Source organism: Equus caballus, chromosome 2 (genome assembly GCF_041296265.1).
Source record: "Equus caballus isolate H_3958 breed thoroughbred chromosome 2, TB-T2T, whole genome shotgun sequence".
In the NCBI taxonomy this organism is placed as follows: Eukaryota; Metazoa; Chordata; class Mammalia; order Perissodactyla; family Equidae; genus Equus; species Equus caballus.
The window spans coordinates 42,088,069-42,115,982 of NC_091685.1; the positions used below are offsets into that span (position 1 = coordinate 42,088,069).

At 48.5% G+C, this 27,914-nt stretch overlaps 1 protein-coding gene across 1 annotated transcript; it reads left to right on the forward strand.

Moving 5' to 3' along the window:
- The first annotated feature begins 1,191 nt into the window (after window positions 1-1,191).
- On the forward strand, window positions 1,192-27,709 carry LOC102148761 (solute carrier family 2, facilitated glucose transporter member 7). The gene is given in 13 exon segments (XM_023635849.2): window positions 1,192-1,233; window positions 2,439-2,537; window positions 3,883-4,043; window positions 6,248-6,396; window positions 7,282-7,549; window positions 10,296-10,372; window positions 10,972-11,053; window positions 16,600-16,703; window positions 16,706-16,747; window positions 17,007-17,101; window positions 17,375-17,414; window positions 17,417-17,604; window positions 27,623-27,709. Coding segments are annotated over 13 exon segments (1,434 nt in total).
- Window positions 27,710-27,914: the final 205 nt, after the last annotated feature.

Sequence of the window (27,914 nt, forward strand, 5' to 3'; positions counted from 1 at the left end):
GATGCGGCCCCTTGCAATGTGTCGGCCCCCATGGCCGGTGGATCCACTCCGCAGCCCTGGAGGGCAGTGTGGCTGCACGCACCCCAACTCCTCCTTTGGGGTCTGAAATACAGAATGCTGCGAGCTTGCCTGAGGGCCATTGCCGCATGCGCTTTAAGCAGAACACAGGAGCACACCCTGAGCCTGACCCAGGGAAAGATACTCATTCCCGCCAGGGGCGCTAAGCCAGCCCAGGCTGTGAGGTCTCTTTATGCCTTGGTACAAAGATGTCCCGGGCCCAGGGCCCATTGTTATGTGGCCGAGCTAGCAAGAGTGAAAGGCACGTGCCTTTCCTAACAGTTAACGACCCTGCTAGCGAGGCCTCAGCAGGAACGAGGGGCACAGCAGAGAAAACAAATAGCCCTTCGGAGAATACCTAGATTGTCATGAGCAGACTGTTAGGAGAAACAAGGACCTCACGTTCTCTTACTGCCGTGGCGCGCCATTGTGCGTCCCCATGCCAACACACTCTCACCCAGGCACACCAGTGTATTTCGCTTCAGTCACTTAACGTTCATAACATGCTCCCACGTCCCTGTGTACTTTTCATCGTCACCCTTTGACACAGCAGCCTGGCATTCCAATCACTTGGTTGCCGTGATTTATTCAGTCACTCTCTATTTTTTTTTTTTTTTGCTAATAGAGATCATTCTGAAATGAGCACCTTTGTTCAGTATTTTATTGACTTAATAGTGAGTGTAATTAGGAATAATTTAGTTGTATTTCTTTAAAAGTATTTAGTTTGCTCTTTCTCCCAAATGGACAATTAGTCCGAATTCGTACAAGGAAGCACAGATGGAGAAATATCACAAGGGAGGCGTCAGGGGGCAGGCAGTTGGGCCCGACTCGGTGCCCGAGATCCCTCATTTCTAGGGACCAATGGCGGGCAGTGTTTTTCCCTCCCCGTGCAGTTGGGGAGCTTCTGGTTTGGGGCTTGGAAGCAAAGACAAAAGTCATGCTGTGTGTGACTCTTATCAACGCATCTAAGGAAAATGTGCTCCTGGGGAAAGTCGACAGGGTCCAGAAGCCAAAAGGGTAAGAAAGCCACGCAGGCCCCCCGAGATGCGGCTGGTCCTGCGAGCGGTCAGCACAAAGCAGGACGTTACGTTTCACTTGGGAGGCAGAGCACATCTGCTTCTCACCTGAACGAGCATGGAGAAAAAAGGGCCAGGGACTCCCCCACCCAGAGAGGGGGTACGTGCCAAGTCGAGGAAACTGTCACCGTCACTGTCCCTTTCCCATCAGTAGAGGAGCCCTGTGGAGGGAGGGGGAGGCTCCTGAAATGCTTCTAGCAAGGAGAAGACGGCACGGCCCCTGCCTTTCCTGGGGGGCCGCCAGCCCTGGGCCAGCAGTGGGGGGAAGGCAGCATCCCCAAACATCACAGCTCAGACACGAGAGGGGAGGTTGAGTCCAGCTCCGGCGAAGTGAGGGAGATTGGATGACACTGAGGACGCCACCCTCCCTCTGCCCGCCACCCGCATCCTGTTTGCTCAGCCACGGAAGGTGCCCGGATCCTGCTTTTCTCTGCCAGGCTGGTTCCCTGGTGTGCAGGGCTGAGGGCTGTGGACAGTCAAGGCAGCTGATGGGGAAGGGGGGCTGCGGTCAGGGGTGCGGTTAACGGGCAAGCAGAAGGGGGATGGCCCAGGGGCTGTGGCTCTAGACAAGCTAATTTCTTGGAGCCCTGGACCCCAATTCTGCCGCCCCCTCTGCAGACTTCAGCCCTTGGCCGGTTGCCCTGGGTGCTGTGGTTGCCATGGAAACGAGATCACCTTGGTGTCCCCGAGGGCCTGTCCTGGAGTGAAGGACAAGCGGTGTGGGTCTTCCGGGGCCTGTGTGTGTTGCTCTCTGTCTGGAATACTCTGCTCCAGATGCTCAGAGGCTGCTCCACTTCTTCCATTCAGGTCTCAGCCCACAGGCACTTCCTCAGAGAGTCCTTCTCTGTTCCCCCTACTGAACACAGCCCCTCACCCCGCTACTGGCTTCCATCCCATTGCTCTGCTTTACTGTCCTCATAGCATTATCCTCGTTTGGAATTCTTGTATTTGTTTGTCTTTCTTTTTTGGCCTCCCCCTTGCTAGAATGTAAGCTTCATGAGAGCGGCACAATGCTGGACCTTCTTCCGAAAGCTCTGCCCACTCCTCCCCGGGCCAGGCTCTGGGCCAGACACACAGATGCTCCGACGTGTATGTCTTCGAGGAGAGAATGAATGCGTTTGGGGAATGGGAAGTGATGCCGTCCAGGCCTCCTAGTTGGATCGCCTTCCCCATCCGGCCGCTGCTTCTACCTTCCCTGGGCACGGCCTGGGGTCCCCTACTCCCCACTCCAGCCTTGGCCCCACTTCTGGAGGTCCTGAGGACCAACCCCCCAGAGTCCCTGACCACAGACCTCATCTCCTGCAGCAGCTGCATCCCATTCTGGTGCTGGCAACACCAAGCGCAGCCTTTGGCTCAGACTTCCAGTATGGCTACAACATGGCTGTGGTCAACACGCTGCACAAGGCAGGCTCAGGTGGATGGGAGGCAGCTGCCATCTTACTTTTGGAGGCCACCATCTTCCTTCTGAAAGCCACTGTCTAGTACTCTCATGGACACCCACTGCTAGAGACCAGGGGATGACTAGGGTTGTTTCTCTCCAGAGTGTCATCCTTTCCAGGCACATTGGGACACGGGAGGGGGATGTGAGAGGGCCCTGGATTCCCTTCCCAGTCGCTTTGGGCCTGAGTTCCACTGCCCTTCCCCTGGGAAGGTCACTTGCAGATGGGAAGAGAATGAAGTCAAGGACTAAACCCTGGGGCATTCAGGGATTGGGATTGGGGTCAGGGGAAGCAAAGAAAAAAGAGACAGGGCTCTTGTCAGGTGGGGGAGACCTGAGGGCAGAGAGTCTCCGAGGCCTAGTAAAGGACATGAGTCAGGAGGGAGGGCAGGCCCTGCTGATGAGCCAAGAGGAGGACTGAGAACTGACCGCTGGTTTTGACCTCATGGCGGGTGTGAGTGACCTTGACAAGGGCAGCTGAGGTGAGAACTGGAGGCGAAAGCTTGATTAGAGTGGGTTCAAAGGAGAATGGGTGGGTGGGAAGGAGTTCTGCTGCTCAAGAAATGCGGCTTAGTGAAGGGAGATAAAGGGGTCGTGTTAGGCTTTTATAGGGCAGAAGTCGTGTTTGTACACTGACCAGAAGGATGCCACAAAGAAGGAAGGACCAATGATGCAAGACAGACAGAAGACAATTGCAGAGAGAAGTCCCTGAAAGGGCAAGGACGGGACCCAGTGACTACTCCCGCTCATTTGGGTACATGAGTTCCGCTGCACTTTTGAAATCAATGTCATTTGTTTATAGCTACACTCCGTTCAGCATCTGCTTTATAGGAGGTACTGCACTCGTTGCTCATGGCGTATATTACTACGCTCATAATTATTAACATTGATGGAACATCTTTTCTCTGTCAAGCAATGTACCATGACTATAGCACATTGAATGCTCACAACTTCTCTGCTAGATATATATTATTTCTGTAACCGAGGAGGAAACTAAGGCTTATAGAGGTAATATAACTTGCCCAAAGTCACACAGTATTTCTTATGTGGCCTCTTGCAGAGTAAGGCTCTGCAAAGTGAATTTTTTAACAGTGAATTTTTAGCAACTTTTTGTCCAGTCGGGTTCCCCATCTCACCCCATCATACAATAGGCTTTTTTATTCTCAGGTGACAGCAGAGAATCAATTGTGTCCAAGGGTATTGGCAGAAACATCCTTCAGTACAATGACAAGAGGCAACGGAGAGCATTACCTCAGCAGCTCTCATGAGTTGCCCAATATCCTTGGCTACGGATGGGGCAATGTTTTCCAGGCCTTGAAGTCATTTTGTAACAAAATCTACTTCAAGCGACATGGAACATTCAGGGACGAGAAGGTTGTGGTGCTCCTGTTTTCTTGCACCGTATCCGTGTTTCCTCTGGGCCGCGCGTTGGGGTCGCTGACAGTTGGCCTGCTGGCTGATGGAGGCATTAGGTAAAGAGGAGGTGAGCTGTTCCCAGTTAAAATGCACCTTAGTAAACCACACTGCCTCTTGGCCATGGTGCATGTGGCGGGGAGTTGGTGTGACCTTGAAAATCAGGAGGCCTGAAGGCTAGTCCCCACGTCCCCATAGACATCACGACCTTAAAGAAAGTCTCTGAATCTCTCTGGGATTTCTTCCCCTTGTCATTTGCACAGGAACAGCAGCTCCTCGGTCATCTACGCCACGGAGGTGGTGCGTACGGCCTTCGAGAGCAAAGTTCTTGATGGTCCTTAGCGTAGTGCCTTGTCAGCACTTCCAGCAGGTGTTCAATAAACTTGTTGATTGGGTTTAATTCGCCATCAGGTGATCTGTGGTAACAGCTGCAGCCTCTCCCTGCTCGGCCTCATCAGCGTTGTTGTTCTGAGGTTTGGGGTTCAGCCTGAGTCACCCCACGTGCCCGGCTCATGTCTTGTTTGAGAACGAGGAACAGTCCTTGTGCTTTTCTGGCTTACATGGACTCACTGATCTTTGTGCCTAACCCAAGTTGCTACAAGGACAGGACTCCACAGATAAGGAAGGATGCCCAGGTCAAGGTTCCCAGGAAGGAGGGCGTGAGCCGAGATCTCGGGGTGCGGCACCGTGGACTCCACCTGGCCAGATCCCACCCTGGGGGTCACAGTCACACTCGGACCCGATGTGCCAAGGGTGGCAGTTTGTAGGAGGGAGTGGAAAGGCCTCCAAAGAAAACTGACTTTTAAAGAACCGTAGCAATTCAGTTTTCATGCATAAAAGAAAATGTGGCCAAATGAAAATTATTTATTACAGCAAAACCCATAGGACCTGTTTTTTTAAATACTTGATTAACAGTGAATTTGCCATACATTGTATACTCGAATGAAGAGAACATTCCATATGTTATAATTATGCCATAAGCCAGGCTTTTTTGTAATTCAGAGTGTGCTGCTCTCAGCTAGATCAAGAGTGACTGGACTGTTCTAGAAGCCTAGGCTTGGCCTCCACTTCCTCACCTAACCCCAGAGTAACAGAAGTTGGGACCTCAGAGATGGTCCCGTCACTGACCTCACTTTTCGGGTGAGGACCCTGAGACCTGCAGGTGTGGCCGAGCGGCCTCGTCCTGGCGGGGTCGGGACAGCCCTGAGCTAAGCCGAGGCCTCTGCTCGCCAGGAAGAGCTGGAGGAGGGCAGGCATGTGTGGGCGGTTTGTTCCCTTTGGGCCTCAGGGCTGGCTGGTCCTCAGCTCTGAGTCCGGGCTCTGTCGGCAGCTCTCAGGGGTACAGCTGCCCCAGGGAGAGAGCAGCAGCCTGAGAAAGCCAGTCTGCATATTTGGGGAGTCCACAGTGTTGCCAAGCAGGGGATTTTCATAGAACCCCTATGGCCACCCCTCAGGAGGTGTCTCTGGGTTTCTGGGTTTAGAGACCCCTCAGCCCCCAGTCCTGGCATCAGAACTCCACCTCCTTGGCTGACTGGCTCAGCGCACGTGTGTCAGTCAGGGTCCTGATGGTCCTCCAGGTGGGCACAGTGGGGACATTAAGTGCGGTGCAGCCAGCAACCACCCTCAGCTGGGGCGCTCTCTTCATTCCTGATCCACTGTTGTTTCTCCTTCAGCAAAACCCAAGCCAAAGGTTGGGGAGGGAGGGGCAAGGGAGCCACTGATGCAAGTCAGCCTGGGGCATACAGCCCGGTCTGGAAGGTCAGGATGGATCCTGGGGGTAGGCTGGGGGCATCCAGCAGATTCTGTTTTTCTGACAGCCCCTCCCTCTCCATCACAGACTCGTGGTTCCCAGCCTTGGAAGGGATCTTAGAGATCATCTAGTCCAACTCCGTATCCCACATGTTTTGGGGATCCCTTGTTCAACATTCCCAACAACCTCCTCTAGTCTAGTCTCTGCTTGAATACCACCAGTGACAGGAAGCTCCCTACCTGCAGAGGCAGCCCATTCCTTTTTCCTTCCCTACTGTTTTCAGTCGGCTCCAGTTGTTAGCATGCTCCCAACCCCAACCCAGCCCCACTGGCCCCAAACCTTCCTTCCTGGGACTTCTGCCCAGTGGTCCCTACCTTCCCGCTGTACCCAGCCCTCAGCCTTTCTCAGGCACATCCCTGGCACTGCTGTAGTGGCTGGCTGGGAGAACAGGAGTTGGTGTCGGGAGAGCTGTTGCCTCAGCCCCCTGCCCTCTGGGCTCTGCTGTCCTTGCAGAAGGGGGGCCCTGCTGATCAACAGTGTCTTTACCACCGTCCCAGCTGTCCTGATGGGGGTCAGCGAAATGACCAAGCCTTTTGAGCTGATCACCTTTTCTCGGTGGTGCTGGGAGTCTGTGACAGCCGAAGGCCCAAGCACATGCTCGGGTCTGAAGGGCCTGAGGTGACATGGCCCGCACCACTGGCCGAGGTTGGAGCAGAGGACGAGGGCCTTCCTGGCTCTGCCTGGCCCTTTTCTCTCTTGAGGCATCCTCTTATCTTTGTTCCCAGGCCCTTGCAAACCTCATGCTCTCTCTCCCCTTCCCCTCGTTTAATAAAATATTCTATCATGGGAGCTGGCCCGGTGGCACAGCAGTTGAGGACGCACGTTCCACTTTGGCTGCCCAGGGTTCGCTGGTTGGGATCCCAGGTGCAGACATGGCGCTGCTTGTCAAGCAAAAAAAAAGCAAAAATTCTATCAGGGAAAGATCTTTTAAAAGTACACTTTTATCTTAAAGTATAAATAACTGATAAAGTTTTACAAGGTATCTTCCGAGGAGGATGTACGGTTTACACTGAGAATGAGGGGCTTCAAGCAAATGAATACAGAATCTGGGGCCTCGGTCAGCCAGGGAGTGAGGTTTCTTAACTGGAGGAGGTTCTCCTATCTTTTTAAAAAAGTGCTACAAGTAAACTGTGCTTTAGTAAAATCAGAAAATAAGTCAAAGCAAAAGAGTTGTCTTGAAGTCCCAATACCTAAGGGCACACTCCTTGTCTGTGACGAGCGGCCCCAACTCTGGAAATAGGAGGGAGAGGACGTCCTCATCATGGGTCTGAGGATTCTGCGCGGGTTTCCTTACTCAACAGTCCACATGGCCCATTTCCATCCCCGCGGCAGGGCAGAGGGGCTGTGCAAGCTGCATGTCGGTGGCGGCTGACACCGTGGAGAAGCTCGGGGATGATGAGTGCGGCTGAATTAAATCTCAGGCCCCCTGCTCACAGGAGGCTGGGGCTGCTTCTCTCCTCCCTTGATTTCTGTTCTGCTGGAACCAGGCGTCTCCTACAGTGCCCTTCCCGTGTAAGTGGGACAGTCGGCTCCCTAGAACCTTAGGGGCACTCTGGGAGCAATGACCAAGGTTTCTGTCGTTGTGGGAATCTTCCTAGCGCAGATCTCCAGCCTGCAGGCCATCCTGGGCAATCCTACAGGTGTAACCGAGCAAAAAGGGGCTCATTCTGCTCACCGCAATCTGGTGTCAATCATTGCAAACAAGCTGGTGGTTGAGAAAGGAAAATTTATCCAATTAGCTAGCGTCATCGGAAGGTGGCGGACTAGTGTCCTGAAACCATCTTACAACCATGCAGAACCTTGAGACAGTTCTACAGGAAAATGGGCAGGGGAGGAGGGGGTCAGGGATGTTGATTATCTGGTGTGACGAACTTCAAGGCGCCATATTATTTCTTTCTTCTGTCACTCATGATGGGTACCAACACAGAATTCTCCTTTCTGGACGTCATCATGTTCCTGAAGAACTCAGAGAACAAAGTTGTCTTATCACAGCTGGGGATATGCGTAAGCAAGAGTCACAGAACTAGAAGATCATGTATTTTGTAAAAGCGAGAGGTGCTTAATCATCTAGGCTACGTGCAGGCTAGAATGTCTTCACAGAGACTAGTGAGGCGGGGCATAGTTACAGTACTGCTTCTTTTCCCTAAGATGGCTTCCCTCATGTTTACTTAAGATCTAGCTGTTATACAGGGACCCACAGCATGCCGAGGTCAAAGCAGAAGAGGGTGCGTGGGGGCCACGAAGGGCCAGTTGTTCACTCAGCTGTGCCCATGTTCCTGGCGGATCAAATCAGAGGAGGCCGAGAGGTGACCTTTGAGTCGGGCAATGAGCAGCTTGGTGGACGTGCGTGAGCTTGATGAGGGGAGTTTTGGTGAGTGATGGGGACAAATTGTGCTTGGGAACGGAAGGAGAAGACGTGGAGACAAGAGGCATACACACCTCTTGTGAGTTTTGCTATAAAGGGGAGGACAGAAGTTGGGTGGAAGCCGGAAGGGGCAGTAGGGTGGGGAAAAGAGGTATTTTTTTCTTTTGAGGAAGATTAGCCCTGAGCTAACATCTGCCACCAATCCTCCTCTTTTTGCTGAGGAAGACTGCCCTGACCTAACATCCGTGCCCATCTTCCTCTACTTTATATGTGGGATGCCTACCACAACATGGCTTGCCAAGTGGTGCCGTGTCCGCACCTGGGATCTGAACTGGCGAACCCTAGGGCACCGAAGCGGAATGTGCACACTTAACATGCCACGGGGCTGGCCCCATGAAGAAGTAGTTTTTTAGCTGGGAAAAATAACAGTATCCTGGCTTGACTGGTATAGGAATGGTCCAGTAGGGAAGGAAGTCCGTGCAGGAGCAGGTGGGCACACAGCCATGGTTACTGTGATGTAAGTGGACGTGGCACTGTTAGATGTTTTCTTCTGGTTGTTTCCACTTTCTCAGTGAAATAAGAGGCAAGGCCATTGCCTGAGGGAGGGGGAGCGTGGCAGGGTTGGGGAGGGTGGAGGTTTAGGAGAGAGGAGAAAGGGGAAATTGTCATCTAGGGGAGTGGGCCAGAGAAGGGACGGGGAAGGGTGGCTTGAATGCAGGTCGGCATTAAAGGCCTACAAGAACACAGTGGGGTGTTTTGGGGGTTCTTTTTGGAGGAAGATTATCCCTGAGCTAACTGCTGCCAATCCTCCTCTTTTTGCTGAGGAAGACTGGCCCTGAGCTAACATCCATGCCCATCTTCCTCTACTTTATATGTAGGACGCCTACCACAGCATGGCTGCCAAGCGGTGCCATGTCCGCACCCGGGATCTGAACTGTGAACCCCTGGCCGATGAAGCAGAACGTGCGCACTTAACCACTGTGCCACCGGGCCAGCCCCTGTTTTTGTTTTTTTAATAAACATTTTCAAATTATCCAATTCCACACAAATTCCTTTAATGGGTGGATTTATGTCTTAGGGATTCCCCTCAGTAGGGTGAAGAGCTCAGAACCCAGCAGGTACTCAAGGAAAGGTCATTAGAGTTAACGATTCCCAAACTGCCCCGTGAGGTTAAACGTTAGACACGATCGGCGAAGGGGATCCTGACAGAAGCCATGCTGGCCTGCTGTTGCCAAGAGCCCCCTTGTCCGGATGCCTGGTGTGTGCTGTCGCTTTCAACCCTCGCCACTCTGTGCGTGGCACTTTATCATCATCATTGTCATCTTCATATCATCATCTTTATTTTACTGATGAGAAACTGAGAATTTGGCTAAATAACTCATCCAGTTCCCATTATAGCTAGGAGGGTTAGCTGAATCTCAGCACCGTGCCTTAACCCAAACCTTCCAGAAGGAGCTCACACAGCCACAGTGCTGGGACCACCCCCCTCTCCAACCCCAGCCTCTAGTGAGGTAGATATTATGCCATTTCCAGCCATAAAATTACGAACAAGACATGGCTTCACTTTCTCTAGGGCTCACGCTTTTTTTTTTTTTTGAAGATTGGCACCTGAGCTAACATCTGTTGCCAATCTTCTTTTCTTCTTCTTGCCCTCTGCATAGGTACATATTCTGGTTGTAGGTCATCTGGTTGTGCTGTGTGGGACACCACCTCAGCATTGCCTGATGAGCGGTGCCATGTCCACACCCTGGATCCGAACCATCAAAACCCCAGATGGCAGAAGCGAAGCACGAGAACTTAACTACTTGGCCACGCCGCCGGCCCCTAGGGCTCACACTTTTAAATCACATACTGTTCCTAAGCAAAGCCACGCTCTTCCTGCAAAATGAATTAACATATCTTTTAAAAATTATAATTGTTTTCTCTACTTTCAAATGTGGAACCCCTTGTGGGGGACACCGGGCAGCCACATCTTGGCAAGGACTAGGTCCCTGCTGTCCTTGGCTCTCACGGAGGGCTAGAATGCTGAGGGTGAGTGACATTGTAAGAGGAGAGCAAGCTCAGCTGGAGGGCGCCCAGAGCCCCCAGGGATCCCTGGCCTGTCAGTCTCAAGTTCTTGCTGCTGCTCCCTTCCAGACCCGGGCTCTTGACAGTGACAGGGGTCTCCGCGCTGCTTCGGTCCCTCTCTCTGCACTTCCTCCCTGAGAGCCACAGTGTATCCAGATTCAGAAAAGAGATGAAGAATCAGCTCGACGAGTGCTGAAGACACAGGCTGCTCTGTCAAGACCCTCTCACCCTGTTCACTTTCCTGCCACCTCCCAGCCCTGCCAAGATGTCCTCCCTAGTGCCCGGTGACAAGACGGGGAGATGCGCTCCAAGATGAGGCACCAACGAGATAGGATAGAGGGACCACAGGCGCTAGCGAGTCCAGGGCAACCCTGGGGTGTGGTCCAAGGGGTAACATGGTCAAGGTCAGAGCTGGCATCCTGGTTGATCTGTATTGAGAGCTGAGAGCTTGGCCAGGTTGGGGCTGTGGTTGTGATTGGGGACAGCATCACCGTGTTGGGGACCTAGCTGGGGTCAAATGAGCACTCACGCTGGGAAAACAGTTAGGCTGTGGCCAGAGGTGGGCCAAGTTCTTGGGGAGTTAGCCCCTGCTTCCCTAAGCCTTGGGTAGGCCAGTGTCAGTGACGAGATGGGGCTGCTCTGCTCCCCACAGCTGAGGAAATGAGAGGCTGGGCTGATGTGGAGGATGAGATGGAAGAAATGACATGGAGGACCAGGCCAAGAAGGCCAAGGGCTGCCTGTCCAGCTCGACTTCTTCACATTTCAGCCTCTCTGTGGCAGCTCATCTCTGTCATGGTGCTCATAGGCGGCCAGCAGCTTTCAACACGGTGTGCAGGGCCGTAAGGGTGCTGCCCGAGTGCCCGGCAACAGGTGGGACATCAGCCCTGCAGTGGGGGCTTCTGAGGCGTCCATGCAAGGTCCTCTCAGAACTTCCAGTCCACCAGAAAGCCATTAATCAAATCATAACTAAATCATAATTGAACCCAATAAACGTTCAGTGAACTATGATGAACAGTATTCGTATTAGTGCTGTATTGTTCATATTATATCAAAGTTCAAAGTGTGCAACGCTGAGTTCTGCATCCAAGAGGAACGAGAGTGGAAAGCTGGTGGACATGAATCAGCTGTTCTGTGGGCGGGAGAGGCCAGGGTCCTGAACACGGGGCAGCCGGGCAGTCACCCTCTGGTAGCCAGGATGCTTTTGTTTATAAGGAGCGAGGTACCTATGGAAATAGCTTAAGCAAAACTGGACTTAATTTACAGAAACAGCTCAACCAGCGGAAGGCCGGGGATGCAGACGGGCGTCAGGAACAGCCTGGACGCAGGCATGGAACGTCGTGAGGGAACCCAGGAGGCTCTGTCTCCCAGCTCCGCTTCTGCCCACAGGCCCACCTTGCTGTTCTCTTGCTACAGAACCTTTTCCTTTGCTCTCCAGTCCCCAAGAGAAAATGTCTGCCGCCAGCAGTCCTTTAGCCTCTCTACAAGAGACCAGCTGGACAGACGGGCTGGCGGTTTCCTGGGACCAACTTCTGGTTCCCAATGCAGGTCAGGTAGCTGACAGCTTGGGTCAGGAGCCTACCTTGGACCCACTCAGCTGTGACCACTGGTGGCACTGCTTTCTGGGAATGGGATTTTTTTGCTGTAACTGTATCTATCAATGATGTGGAGAGAAGGGCAGAGATCTGAAAAAAGGTGTGTGGGGGGGTCACTTCAGGAAACGTCGGAGGTTGGATGGGGAATCTAGTTGGGGCTCAAGGAAAGTGTCAGGAAGAGGTGGCACCCGGCCTTCAAGGACTCAGGGATGTTTAACAAGTGATGTTGGGAGTGGCAGACAGCCCAGGCAGAAGCCAGTGAATGGGCAATGGCCTGTGGGGCTTTCATTCCATTCAAGAAGCAGAAGAAAACAGAGGTCGGCGTGGTTGGCAGAATAAATAATGTTGGGGTAGGTAATAATTAAATGTAATTGCCTGTGATGAGAGAGAGAGGAAAATAGCAACACACATGGCAACTTAGAAGGTTAGGATGGAGAACATGAGGAAGGAACGTGATGTTCTAGCAAATGAGCTCAGTCTGGTTCATAAACGTGTTGGCAAAAGAACCCCTCAGGTTATAAAATGGGGCACAGCTTTCATCTTGAAATCCTAATGCCAGGACGTATGTCAGTCTCTAATATTAAAAATATCTTGGGGAGCAGATCAGGATGAAACGGGACAAGAAAGTGTTAGGAGAGGCTGTGGAGTAATTGGGAAGAGCATCAGGGTCGGATGGAAGCACAATAGGCGCCCAAGCAAGAAAGACATCATTTTAATTTGTAGTTTTCTCAGCATGTATTTATTATCCATCTTCTACGAAAGTTTTGAGAATACATAGGATGGCCATAATATGGAATATCCTGAAAACAACCAGCATTTTGTATATCCTTGCAGTAACTGTGCCAGCGGACAGAAACCCTTGTCAATTAAAACTACACAGCTGGAAACTGTGCAATTGTACACGAGGGTGAGAACGTGTGAAGAGGTTATTCTGTAATTCAGAGACAATGTCCGCCGTTTGCCTTCTTTTCCAAGCTGCCCTCTCTGTAACGACTTGCTCCTTAACTACGGGCGAGTGCAAAGACCTTCAGGTGGACGAAGCTGGTTGTGTTCAGGGAACAGCAAGGCACGAGGCCTGTGGAGGGACAGGCGAGGCAGAGAGTGACGGATGAAGCTGGCGAGGAAAACGCTAATTACACGCCTTTTCTGCTTTAATTAAAGTTTCCTTTTTAAGACCTTATTTTCTTATTTTAAAACTAATCTTAGTTCTTAGTAACATTTAGGGACTTTAGGCAAGAGAAAAGAAGTAAATAAAACTGGGCATTATCTACAAAGATAACTGCTGGTTACATTCAGGAAAACTTGGGGTGTCCCTGGCAACTCTTTCTCTCGCTGCCTCCCTCCAACCAACGCCAGTCCCATCGGCTCTGCCCGAAGACGTGGCTGGCAGCTGCCCACTGGCACCACGTCCAGGACGGTCCCTCAGCCTCAGCCATCTCCTCTTTTGTTTCAAGTATTGAGAGGGACCCCACCTGCCTGCTGCTTCTGCCCTGCCGCCCACCACTGTCTCCGTTGAACACGAATCAGAGCTTGTCACTCCTCTGCTCAGAAGCCTCCGCCAGCTCCGTGTCCCCACGTCATCCACGTCCCTCCCTTCCATTCCGGGAGGCCGTCCTTCTCCCAGCTCATCTTTCACCTCGCAGCCGACAACCTCACTGAAGGAGCCTTTCCCAGCCCATCTCCACCGCCAGCTTTGGACCCACTCCTGCTTTGCAGCATTCTTCCTAATTGTAGTGACATAGTGACCTGCGTAGTCAGTTTGGGGTCCCCATTTAGTTTGGTTGAAGTCTGTTCCCTGGTTTTGTGCCAGCCGTTGTCCTGGCTATGGGAGCAGAGATCGTGGTCTGCCAGCTCTCCTGGTCCGGTGGCTTCTAGAAGGATTTTGTCAGGTAGTGTAGAGTCCGGGTGCCAGCTCCGTCCCCTGCTGATCGTCTGACTTGGGCCACTGCTTGATCCCTGAGGGACCGTGCCCTCGTGGTCTGTGTTCAGGCTCTCTGTGCTCTCATTCCACATTTGCAGGATCGAAACAATAATACCCTCACTCACAGGGCTGTCATGAAGATTAAGCGGGTTAGTATTTGTGAAGGCAGAGCCTAAAGCCGGAGGTGTTCCTCCTGTGACACTTCTCTCAATTACGTGAGGCGTGTGGAAGCCATCTGGAAATCAGAATGCTAGACATCAGTCCTTGTACTCCTCTTCCTCCCTCCCGCCCACAGATGCCTGAGGCCTACGCAGGTGCTCAGAAGTCCAGGTGTGGCTCCTTCCCGTGGCAGGAAGGTGGGCCCCACAGGTGGACTCATACGCATGTGAGGCACTTGGCCTCAAGTTCTTGGAGGTCCCAGGCCCTCAGGCACAGACAGCCCCGCCCCTCCGCACCCCTCCGCACCGAGCAGGGTCTCTGAGCTGTCTTACCTCGGTGTCAGCTGTGTCTTCGCCTACACTGCAGACTTCCACTGGGCCCGGTGAGTCCCTGCACACCCCCACCAGCCATCCTGGGCCCAGCACATGGCAGGTGCTCAGTAGATATTTGCGGAGGCAATGGATGTCCTTGATTCGTGATGCTCATGATGCTCTCTCCACGTTCTCCTCTCTTCCTATACAAACTCCACCCATAGTTGAAAGCTCAGCTCAGTTTACTTTTTTCCTGAAGTCCACTCCAGCTGATATCCATTCATTCAACAAACATTTTCTAAGTGGCAACCAGTGCCACAGCCAGGCCGGGGCCCCACCAGTCCCCTGCGGCTCCCAGAGGCGCCCAGCCTCAGGTCCGTCACCCAAGATGGAGATGAGCCTCTGCAAAGAGGGAGCCCATGCCAGACAGACCCCACTGGGGGCTCTTCAGTTCATGTCCAGACCCTCTACACACTTGCTCTAGCCTCCAGGCCCCCAGCCCACCCGTGGCCCGCTCACCTCCAGTCATGGTCCTTTGTTGCCTTACGCCCAGGTCCACACACTGGCAGCTTCGGGCCTTCACCTCTCAGGAGCCTCCAGACCCGAGGCTGCCCTCCCCTGTGTGGGAATGGAGCCCCCTCTCACTGCCTGGGGAAAGGCACCTCTGACGCCTAAGACTAGAACATTCTGTGGGGAATGGTTTTTTTGAAGAAGAAGAAGATTAGCCCTGAGCTAACTGCTGCCAATCCTCCTCTTTTCGCTGAGGAAGACCGGCCCTGAGCTAACATCCGTGCCCATCTTCCTCTATTTTATATGTGGGATGCCTACCACAGCATGGCTTTTTGCCAAGCGGTGCCATGTCTGCACCCAGGATGCGAACCGACGAACCCCGGGCTGCCCAAGTGGAACGTGCGCACTTAACCACTGTGCCACCGGGCCAGCCCCTGGGGAATGGTTTTGAAAGAACTGTCCATAAACCAAAACAAAGGTGTCGATCCGTTCAACACACACTGATGGAATGCCTGCTTAGTCTATGCTGGGCCAGGCCCCGGGGACACAGCCATGAACGGGACAGACACAGTAGTGTTTAAGGACATTTAAGGGGGATTTTCAGCAGGGAGCCTTGCCAGTGCTCCTTGAACGTTGAGGCAGGAGGGCCTCAGTGCTGGCGTTTGTGTCAGGACACGTGGGCTCTGGGCCGCACCGCTCCTTATTGCCTGAGTGTCCCCTGGAGCAAGCGGCTGTGCTTCTCTGGGTGGTGGGCTCCTGCTTGAAGATCGTGGGGAATCAGATGGCAGTTTCGGGATCAGATGGTGGACTGATCTGACAGGTGAGCAGGTCCTAAGGGACTGCTCCGCTGTCCCCTGGAGGGCAGGAGGGAAGCAGGACCCGCAGGCAGCAGAGGTCACTTCCCTCCAGTGCCCACTTAGGGGCACAGAGCGCTGAGGAAGGGGCCCCATCCTCACTGGACTGTAGGAGTTTCACATTTGATGTCCCAAGGGCAGCTCATTCCGGGGCCTTGAATTCCTCTCCATCTCCATCCACTGGGGCTGTGCATTTTCCACGCGGCCATGTCACCCCCCAGGGTCAGAAATTGGTTAAGGGAAGGGACAGAATCTTATTCTTTTCATGTATAAAGCCATAGATAGACATATAGTACATGAACAGATATCCAGTATATCTGTGGTGTTAAAATTTCAGGAGGGGGGCCAGCCCCATGGCCGAGTGCTTAAGTTTGCACGCTCCGCTTCGAGGGCCCAGGGCTTCACTGGTTCAGATCCTGGGGGTGGACATGGCACCGCTCATCAGGCCACATTGAGGCGGCGTCCCACATGCCACAACTAGAAGGACCCATAACATAAATGTACAACTACGTACTGGGGATTTGGGAAGAAAAAGCAGGAAAAAAAAAAAAGATTGGCAACAGTTGTTAGCTCAGGTGCCAATCTTTAAAAAAAAAAAAAATTCATGAAGAATCGTGATTAGGAAGGAAAAAAAATGGCTCTAAACACTTTAGACAAGTCTCCTAGGAAAAAGGTTGAGGCAGATCCCAAGCCGGAGGCAAGGCGCCCAACGTCCCCCAGACCTGCCGCGGGCAGCACCTGCCAGGCGCAAGCGTGCGGTGAGCTCTGCACCCCTTCACTGTCTGAGATTTTCACAATGACAGCGACACCTGGGGAGAGTGGACTCTATGTGACCCTGAGACCCTCAGAGGGAGGCTGTCCCCTCCCGGCCCGGGTGCAGCAGTAGGTGTGCCTAGGAGGAGCGCCCAGAGAGAGGAGGAAGCAGGGCGCGCTGGCTGAGAGCTGTGAGCTTGTGCCCTCCGCCATCTGGAACGGACTGTGCGCCGAGGGGCCTGGGTGTAGGGCTGGGCCCGTGGGGACCGCTAGCCCTGCAGGCTCTCTGAGCCCCTCTCTGCTCCACGCGTCCCGTGCGGTCTGCCCTCGAGGTCCCGTCCGCTCCATGGTGAGGACCGAGGTCTTCCTGTGGTCCTCCCCAGGGCCGCCTTCCTGGTGGACAGAGCTCTCCATCTCCGTCGTGGCCTTCGGACTCCCTTCCCTTAGGTGAGCGGGGATGCCCAGTGTGGGGCTCAGGTAGGTGGCCCTTGCTCCCACTCGAAGCTCCACACTGCCCACCCCCGAGGCAGGAGGGGCCCCAGGAAATAAGCAGTGGTTCCCTCTACTAAGAACATCTGCTCATTGACAAGGGGGCTGCTCTTGGACACTTTCAAGGTCCATAAAACACACATGCGCCACTTCAGCCAAACTGGGAACACGCCAGTTTCCCACTTCTGCAGGGAGCTCCCTCACTCAAGTTACTAGGGGCTCGGGTCTGCCAAGTTCAAAGGCAAGAGAAAGTGAGCTGAGCCAGGGCAAGAGAGCAGAGCCCCTGGTACCGCCTCCTTCCTCTGTTGCTGGAGACGTGCATGGTGACTCTGCCTTCTCCACCCCTCAAAGGCCAGAGGACGTAACGTCCCTATTTCTAAAGGCTAAGGAGTCCATTTACACAGGACGGCAGGACCCAGTTTGCTACCTGTTTCACTCCTCTGGGAACGGAGTAAAACTGGCCACCAACAGACTCCTTTATGACTCGCGCAGGCCTCACCCAGAATTGACACTGTCATTTCTTTCTTGCTCCATTCCCCCATTTCTGGTCTCCACCTAGGAGGTCATTGGTGCCTACAGTTTCGTCATCTTTCCTGGAATCTTCTCCTCACTGCTGTTTACATCTGTGTGGTTATTCCTGAGACCAAGGGTCAAACATTTGTGGAGATAAACCGAATTTTTGCCAAAAGAAACAGAGTGGAGATTCCAGAGAAGAAAGAAGAAATCACAGATGTCGGGCCTCACCTGCGGTCTCTGCCTACCAAGGAAACTACCTTTCAGCGGCTCTGCGTGTGGCCCGGGCACCACACTCAAGCCCTCCTTCTCTGAGAAAGGGCACTCCCCACCCCAGGTCTCAAGGGAAGTGACAGCTCTGAGGATTTTGTGCCCCTAGAGGCATCTGGGAGACTTTGGAAAGTTTAGTCCCTGATTTCATTGAGAAGTGGTTAGCTTCCCACACTAACCCCTGGGAGGGCTAGCCTAGGAGGACAGGCGGGAGGGTGAGTGTTGACTGGCAAGGCCCGATTCTCTGATTCGACATTAGCACCAAAACTGCTATGATTTGGGGTGCACTTTTTTCAAGTTCAGCAATTGCTGTGGGGGCCCGAATCCCTAACACTGTGTTGGTCAGAGAATTGAAGGAACAAGAAGCCAACGCTCTGGATTCCATTGCCTTCCTGGGGAGGCTTCCTCTCTCGCTCTCTGGCTGTGGGTTGCCCAGCTAATCCTGGTCAGTGTTCACAGCTCCCAGGGGCAGCTGGGTAAGAGATGGGTTCTTGGGATTGTTTAGAAAAACAATTTTTCAAGAAAATACCCTCCCTGGGTTGGGCCAATTGATATCTGCCTTGGAAACAGAAAAAGCGCTATATCACTTTTCAACACCTACAGTCTGTCCTGACCTTGTCACCTCCCTGCCAAAATCCTGGGATGGCTCTCTGTCACCCACAATTATAAGGCCCGGACCCTTGGTGTGGCATGGCTTTCCTGCCCCCTCCCCCTGCCCCAGCACTTTCAGACTTCTGAGCCTTTCTTCCTGGGTGCTTTCATGCTCCCTGCACCCAAACTATCAAAACCCTACCCAGCCTTCAACACTCCACTTAAATGCACCTTTATAAGCTCGCTTGTCTGTCCAGGGGAGGCCCTCTCTCCTCTGGGCTCCTCAAACACTCTGTACCTTTTTCCGCTGGAGCACTTATCACTTTGTACATTAATCATTAGTTAATCTATTGCTGTGTAACAAATTACCTCAAAACGTAGTGGCTTAAAACAATAACAGTCATTGTCTCTCGTGGTTTCAGAGGAATTCAGACAGGGCTCAGCGGGAACTCATGTCCTCTAGGATTTCAGCTGGAACACTCAAAGGCAGGGACCAAAATTAGCTAAGGCCTTGTTCCCACACATTTCTAATGGTCGATGCTGGAGGTCAGCTGAAACCAACGCCTGCCCTGGGCTTCCTTGTACCTTGGTGGCTGGATTCTTGGGAGAGAAACAGACAGAATCTTACGCACACAAACTTCCAGCTTTGGAAGTCACAGAAATAGCATCAGTTCTGCCACATTCTGTTCGCTAGAAGCTAGTCACTGACTTCAGCCCACAGTGAGGGTGAGGGGAATTAGATGCAGCTTTTGAACAGAGTTGTGCCAAAGAATTTGCAGAAATAGTTTAAAACCACCACAAGATCTTTCTTTTGGTCCCAACTTTTTCCCCTATTCTGGTCCTTAGGCAAGTAAGTTACTTGATCTCTTTTAGCTTCAGTTTCTGCATCTCTAAATTGAGGCTGATAATACGTGCCTCGGATAGACCAGGTGAAACTGCTTGGTAAGTTATGAAGCATTTTACAGGTGTCAGGGGTTATGCTATTAAAACATACATGATAGTGGAGTCCGCCAGCATGCTCGTCCCAGAGTCTCCACCAGGCCTGGTTCTCTTTATCTAGGTCTGTGCGGTGCCCTGTGGCAGAGACCGAGTCTTCAGGAGGTTGAGATGTGGCCCCAGCAGGTCATGCGGCTCATTTAGCCTGCATCTTTCAGTCAGAAATTCCAGGAGTCCGCTGCGATTCTTCCGCAGAATTCTTCCCTCCTGGATCACATACCCCAAATGGAGGACATTCCCATGATCCGCAGCTGGGCCTGCCTTGAAGGGAAGCCCAGGTCTCATAGTGCTGGGCCTAGTCAGTGGTTCAAGAGCAAAACAATGAAGGAGCCACCCATCAGTGTTGGCCAAGTGAGGCCAGGGTCATCCAAACACATTGGCTGCTCTCTGGAGTAAAAGAGAAGGTGCTGTGGTGCCTTTGTGGTTGGTGTGAGTGGAAGGATGGTCTGGGCCTGGACAAGGCTGACTTGCTTCTACCCAATCGAACACAGCAAGGGGACAGGATAATAAAGGGATATTATGAACAATTTTATTCCAATAAATTTGATAACATGGATGAAATGGAAAAACTCCTTGAAAGACACAAAGTACCAAAGCTCACTCAATAAGAGATAGATTATAAATATATATTTACATATATAAAATTGACTCAATATATAAAAATTAACTCAAAATGGATCATAGGCATAAATTAAAACCTTGAACTGTAAAATTTCTAGAATAGAATATAAGGGATAAATATTTGTGAGCTTGGGTATCACAAAAACAACACCAAAACACAATCCATAAAAGAAAATATTGACATGTTGGGCTTTGACAAAATTAGGAACTTCTGCTATTTGTAAGACACTGTTACGAGAATAAAAAGAGTGGCACAAAATGTTTGCAAATCACGTATCTGAGAAAGATTTATATCTAGATGTATAAATGTATTATGTATAAAGAACTCTCAAAACTCAATAATAAGAAAACAAACAATTCGTTTAAAAAATGGGCAAAAGATTTGAATAGATACTTCACCAAAGAAGACATATGATGGTAAATAAACGCATGAAAAGATGCTCAATATTACTGGTAATTAGGGAAATTATTAAATTAAAATGACAGTGAGATGCCACTATACGCCCATTAGAATGCCTAAAACGTAAAAGGCTGACTACATCAAATATTGATAAGGACGTGGAGAAACTGGAACTCTTGTACTCTGCTGTTAGGAAGGTAAAATTGTACAGCCACTTTCAAAACCAGTTTGCCAGTCTCTCAAAAAGTTAAACATACATCTACCATGTGATCCAACGTTCCACTCCTAGCTATTTACCCAAAGAAATTAAAGCTTATGTCCATACAAAGGCTTTTACACAAATGTTCCTAGCAGCTTTATTTGTAACAGCCAAAAACTGGAAACAATGCAAAAGTACATCTCTAGGTGAAAGGATAAACAAATTGAGGTGTATCCATACAGTAGAAAACCAGTCAGCAATAAAAAGATACGAACTATGGACACTTGCTACAATATGCAAGGATCCCAAAGTAATTCTGCTGAGTGAAAGAAGCCATACCAAAAAAAGTACATACTGTATTATTTCAAACTAATCTATAGTGCAAACTCATCTATAGTGACAGAAAACTGATTAGTGGTGGCCTGGGAGAAACTTTTGGAATGATGCAAATGTTCGTTATCTTGATTGTGATAATATTATGGATATATACATGTGTCAAACATCAAACTGTACATTTTCAATAAGAAAAGAGATGACTGGCGGAGCAAAATTGTGGGGTGAGCTGACCCGGGACTCTCTCCCCTCCAAAATACAACAAAGGATTGGAAAAACTGAATTTCAGATAATAAATCTAATGCCAACACGTTAGAGACCTACAATACCAAGAAGGCGGAGGACAGAGACCTTGCTTCTGGCCTTGGAGGCGCTGGAACGGTAGGAGAGAACATCGCTCCCCCGCCAGAGTCTGCGATCGCTGCGGCGCGGGTTGGGAAGGAGTGGGGGAGGGGCCGCGCGACTGGGGGATCATCCAGGACTCCCGCAGCTGGTACAATGGAAACCCGCTGACAGGGGAAAGCTTCCGCGCGGGGACCCCATAAACCCAGGGCCTCGTGAGACCAGAGAACAGAACTGATCCGAATCCAGATTGGTGCAAGAGAAAAGCAGCCCCTCCCTCACGGCAAAGCCACTGGGTGCTGCCATCTTGCCCGAAGGTGGAGAGCTCAGAATGTGTGGTTCTCAGCCCCCATCTAGTGGTGGCAGGCTGTAACTGCAACCAAATTCGACCACCGTGCGAAAAAACCGCTCCTCTACCATCCAGCAATTTGTAAAAGCCCCAGACCAGAAGGAAAACAATAAAAACATAGAATTAAGTCCTGAGGACTTGGAATTAGGTAAACTAAGTGAAAATGAGTTCAGAGCAGCTATAATCAAAAAACTCAATGAGGTAGAGAGAAAGATAGAGAAACAAGCCAATGAGTTCTGGAGTTACTTCACAAAAGAGATTGAAATTATAAAGAAGAATCAAACAGAATTACTAGAGATGAAAAACACAATGGACCAGATAAAACAGAATACGGATCCCCTGAATGCCCGTGTAGACACCATAGAAGAGAAAATTAACATAATTGAAGATAGACAGGCTGAATGGCTCCAGACAGAGGAAGAAAGAGAACCAAGAATTTAAAAAAAAACGAGGAAAATCTCCGAGAGATAGTGGATTCAATGAGGAGAAAGAACTTAAGGATCATAGGAATTCCCAAGAACATGGAAAAGGAAAATGGAGCAGACAGTGTGCTTAATGAAATTATAGAAGAGAACTTCCCAAATCTAGGGATTGATGGAGAAATGTGTGTAGAGGAAGTTTTCAGATCTCCTAGATTTGTCAATGTAAAAAGACCTACTGCAAGGCACATAGTAGTACAACTGGCAAAAATGAAAGACAAAGAAAGAATACTCAGGGAAGCAAGACAGAAGAGAATAACCTACAAAGGAGCTCCTATCAGACTTTCAGCGGATTTCTCTACAGAAACCTTACAAGCTAGGAGAGAATGGAGTGACATATTCAAAGCTTTAAAAGATAAAAATCTTCAGCCAAGAATACTCTATCCAGCGAGAATTTCCTTCAGATATGAGGGAGAAATTAAATCTTTTCCAGACAAACAAAAGTTAAGGGAATTTGTAACTAAAAGCCCTCCACTACAAGAAATCCTCAAGAAGGCTCTCATACCAGAAAAAAGAAAAAAGGGAGAAAGGGGTCACAAACCACAGACTAGGGAGACCGATGGATAGAACCAGAACAGGATAGCAAATATTCAACTATAGCATTAGGGTAAAGTAAGGAAACTACCAAAACAAGGACGATCTTAGCACTCTAACTACAAATTCATAACACGAGTTGGAATAAGAAATGAAAATAATTATTTAGGAGGAGAAGAACAAAGGGTCTAACTCAGTCTAGGCCAAGTAAGTAAGAGACCACCAGAGAATAGCCTATACTATACACGAGAGTCTAAATACAAACTTCAGGGTAGCCACTAAACTGAAAAACAGAACAGAGCCACAAAACGTAAATAAGGAAAAATCTGAGAAACCCAGCATAAGAAATTGCAGTATTAAATGGGTAGCCTAAAGCAAACAGGAAAAGAAATGCAGGAAAACAAGATAATGAGTGAGAGACTGACAGCATTAAGTCCACATGCATCAATAATCACTCTCAACACAAACGGATTGAACTCTCCAATAAAAAGACACAGAGTGGCAAAATGGATTAAAGAACAAGATCCAACAATTTGTTGCCTCCAGGAAACACACCTCAGCCCCAAGGACAAACACAGGCTCAGAGTGAAGGGGTGGAGGACAATACTTCAAGCTAATAGCAAGCAAAAAAAGGCAGGCGTTGCAATTCTTATATCAGACCAAGTGGATTTCAAAATAAGACAGGTAAAGAGAGACACAGAGGGACAATATATAATGATCAAAGGGACACTTCATCAAGAAGAAATAATGCTTATAAATATCTATGCACCCAGCACAGGAGCACCAAGATTCATAAAGCAACTATTAACAGACCTAAAGGAAGATGTTAAAAACAACACAATAATAGTAGGGGACCTCAACACCCCACTCACATCAATGGACAGATCATCCAGACAGAAAATCAACAAGGAATAGTGGAGCTAAACGAAAAACTAAAACAATTGGACTTAATAGACATATATAGATTACTCCACCCTGAAAGAGCTGAATACACATTCTTCTCAAGTGCACATGGAACATTCTCTAGGATAGACCATATGTTGGGAATCAAGGCAAGCCTCTACAAATTTAAAAAAATTGAAATAATAACAAGCATCTTCTCCAATCATAATGCTATAAGGCTAGAAATTAATTACAAGAAAAAAGCTGAGAAAGGCACAAAGATGTGGAGACTAAACAACACACTACTGACCAAGCAATGGAACCTTGAAGAAATTAAAGAAGAAATAAAAAAATAGCTGGAAACAAATGAAAATGATAAGATGTCATACCAACTCATATGGGATACAGCAAAAGCTGTATTAAGAGGAAAATTCATCGCAATACAGGCACATCTTAACAAACAAGAAAAATCCCAAATAAGCAATCTTAAACTACACCTAACTGAACTAGAGAAAAAAGAATAAATAAAGACCAAAGTCAGCAGGAGAGAAATAATAAAAATCAGAGCAGAAATAAATACTATTGAAACGAAAAAGGCAGTAGAAAGGATCAATGAAACAAAGAGCTGGTTCTTTGAGAAGATAATAAAATTGACAAACCACTAGCCAGACTTACAAAGAAAAAAAGGGAGAAAGCTCAAATAAACAAAATCAGAAATGAAAGAGGAGAAATAACAACAGACTCTGCAGAAATACAACGGATTATAAGAGAATACTACAAAACACTATATGCCAACAGAATGGATAACCTAGAGGAAATGGATAAATTCTTGGACTCCTACAATCTCCCAAAACTCACTCAAGAAGAGGCAGACAATTTGAACAGACCAATCACAAGGAAAGAGGTTGAAACAGCAATCAAAAACATCCCAAAGAATAAAACCCCAGGACCAGATGGCTTTCCTGGGGAATTCTACCAAACTTTCATAGAGGATTTAATACCTATCCTTTTCAAGCTATTCCAAAAAATTAGGGAGGATGGAACACTTCCTAACACATTCTGTGAGGCCAACATCATGCTGATACCAAAACCTGACAAGGACACCACGAAAAAAGAGAACTACAGGCCAATATCACTGATGAACATAGATGCAAAAATTCTAAACAAAATTTTTGCAACCAGAATTCAGCAATTCATCAAAAGGATCATACATCATGATCAGGTGGGATTCATACCAGGGACACAGGGATGGTTCAATATCCGCAAATCAATCAACGTGATACACCACATCAACAAACTGAGGAATAAAAACCACATGATCATCTCAATAGATGCAGAGAAAGCATTTGACAAGATCCAACAGCCATTTATAATAAAAACTCTGAACAAAATGGGTGTAGAAGGAAACTACCTCAACATAATAAAGGCTATATATGAGAAACCCATAGCCAACATCATACTCAATGGGCAAAAACTGAACGCCATCCCCCTGAAAACAGGAACTAGACAACGATGCCCTCTATCACCACTCTTATTTAACATAGTACTGGAGGTCCTGGCCAGAAAGATCAGGCAAGAAAAAGGAATAAAGGGAATCCAAATAGGGAGGGAAGAAGTGAAACTCTCGCTGTTTGCAGACGACATGATCTTATATATAGAAAACCCCAAAGAATCCATTGGAAAACTATTAGAAGTAATCAACAACTACAGCAAAGTTGCAGGGTACAAAATCAATTTGCATAAATCAGTAGTATTTCTATATTCTAATAACAAACTAACAGAAAAAGAACTCAAGAACATAATACCATTCACAACCGCAACAAAAAGAATAAAATACCTTGGGGTAAATTTAACTAAGGAAGTGAAGGACGTATATAATGAAAATTACAAGGCCTTTCTGAGAGAATTGGATGATGACATAAGGAGATGGAAAGACATTCCATGTACATGGATTGGAAGAATAAACTTAGTTAAAATGTCCGTTCTACCTAAAGCAATCTACAGTTTCAACGCTATCCCAATCAGAATCCCAATGACATTCTTTACAGAATTAGAACAAAGAATCCTAAAATTCATATGGGGCAACAAAAGACCCCGAATTTCTAAAGCAATCCTGAGAAAAAAAGAACAAAACGGGAGGCATCACAATCCCTGACTTCAAAACATACTACACAGCTACAGTAATCAAAACAGCATGGTACTGGTACAAAAACAGGTGCACAGATCAATGGAACAGAATTGAAAGCCCAGAAGTAAAACCACACATCTATGGACAGCTTGTCTTCGACAAAGGAGCTGAGGGCCTACAATGGAGAAAAGAAAGTCTTTTCAACAAATGGTGCTGGGAAAACTGGAAAGCCACATGTAAAAGAATGAAAATTGACCATTCTTTTTCACCATTCACCAAAATAAACTCAAAATGGATCAAAGACCTAAAGGTGAGACCTGAAACCATAAGGCTTCTAGAAGAAAACGTAGGCAGTACACTCTTTGACATCAGTATTAAAGGGATCTTTTCGGACACCATGTCTTCTCAGAGAAGGGAAACAATAGAAAGAAAAAACAAATGGGACTTCATCAGATCAAAGAGCTTCTTCAAGGCAAATGAAAACAGGATTGAAACAAAAAACAACCCACTAACTGGGAAAAAATATTTGCAAGTCATATATCTGACAGGGGCTTAATATCCATAATATATAAAGAACTCTCACAACTCAGCAACAAAAAATCAAACAACCCGATCAAAAAATAGGCAGGAGACATGAACAGACATTTCTCCAAAGAGGATATACGGATGGCCAATAGGCACATGAAAAGATGCTCATCATCGCTGATCATCAGGGAAATGCAAATCAAAACTACACTAAGATATCACCTTACACCCGTTAGAATGACAAAAATATCTAAAACTAATAGCAACAAATGTTGGAGAGGTTGCGGAGAAAAAGGAACCCTCATACACTGCTGGTGGGAATGCAAACTGGTGCAGCCACTATGGAAAACAGTATGGAGATTCCTCAAAAAACTAAAAATAGAACTACCATACGATCCAGCCATCCCACTACTGGGTATTTATCCAAAGAGCTTGAAGTCAGCAATCCCAAAAGTCCTGTGCACCCCAATGTTTATTGCAGCACTGTTTACAATAGCCAAGACGTGGAAGCAACCTAAGTGCCCATCAACAGACGAATGGATAAAGATGTGGTACATATATACAATGGAATACTACTCAGCTGCAAAACAGAACAAAATCATTCCATTTGCAATAACATGGATGGACCTTGAGAGAATTATGTTAAGTGAAATAAGCCAGCAAGAGAAAGATAATCTGTGTATGACTCCACTCATATGAGGAATTTAAAACTATGGACCAAGAACAGTTTAGTGGATACCAGGGGAAAGGTGGGGTGGGGGGTGGGCACAAAGGGTGAAGTGGTGCACCTACAACATGACTGACAAACATTAATGTACAATTGAAATTTCACAGGATTGTAACCTATCAATAACTCAGTAAAAAAAAATAATAAATTAACTTTAGCTTACTGTAACTTTTAAAATTTATAAACATTTAAATTTAAAAAAAAAATTAAAAATAGAACTACCATACGATCCAGCCATTCCACTACTGGGTATCTATCCAAAGAGCTTGAAGTCAGCAATCCCAAAAGTCCTGTGCACCCCAATGTTCATTGCAGCATTATTTACAATAGCCAAGACATGGAAGCAACCTAAGTGCCCATCAACAGACAAATGGATAAAGAAGATGTGGTACATAATACAATGGAATACTACTCAGCTGCAAAACAGAACAAAATCATTCCATTTGCAATAACATGGATGGACCTTGAGGGAATTATGTTAAGTGAAATAAGCCAGCTAGAGAAGGACAATCTCTGCATGACTCCACTCACATGAGGAATTTAAAAATGTGGACTAAGAGAACAGTTTAGTGGATACCAGGGGAAAGGTGGGGTGGGGGTGGGCACAAAGGGTGAAGTGGTGCACCTACAACACGAATGACAAACATTAATGTACAATTGAAATTTCACAAGATTGTAACCTATCAATAACTCAATAAAAAAAATAAATATATGAAAAAAAGAAAAGATATGCTTAATGAAAATATTTTTACAATGCACGTTAGGAAACCACGCTGTCTCTTGGCCATTGTGCATGTGGAGAGGAATTGATGTGACCTTGAAAATCAGGAGGCCTGAAGGCTAGTCCCCACGTCCCCATAGACATCACGACCTTAAAGTAAGCCCCTGAATCTCTCTGGGATTTCTTCCCCTTGTCAGTTGCACAGGAACAGCAGCTCCTCGGTCATCTACGCCACGGAGGTGGTGCGTACGGCCTTCGAGAGCAAAGTTCTTGATGGTCCTTAGCGTAGTGCCTTGTCAGCACTTCCAGCAGGTGTTCAATAAATGCTCATTGATTGGGTTTAAATCGCAATCAGGTGACCCATGGCTCCCAGTTACAACAGCTGCAGCCTCTCCCTGCTCGGCCTCATCAGCGTTGTTGTTCTGAGGTTTGGGGTTCAGCCTGAGTCACCCCACGTGCCCGGCTCATGTCTTGTTTGAGAACGAGGAA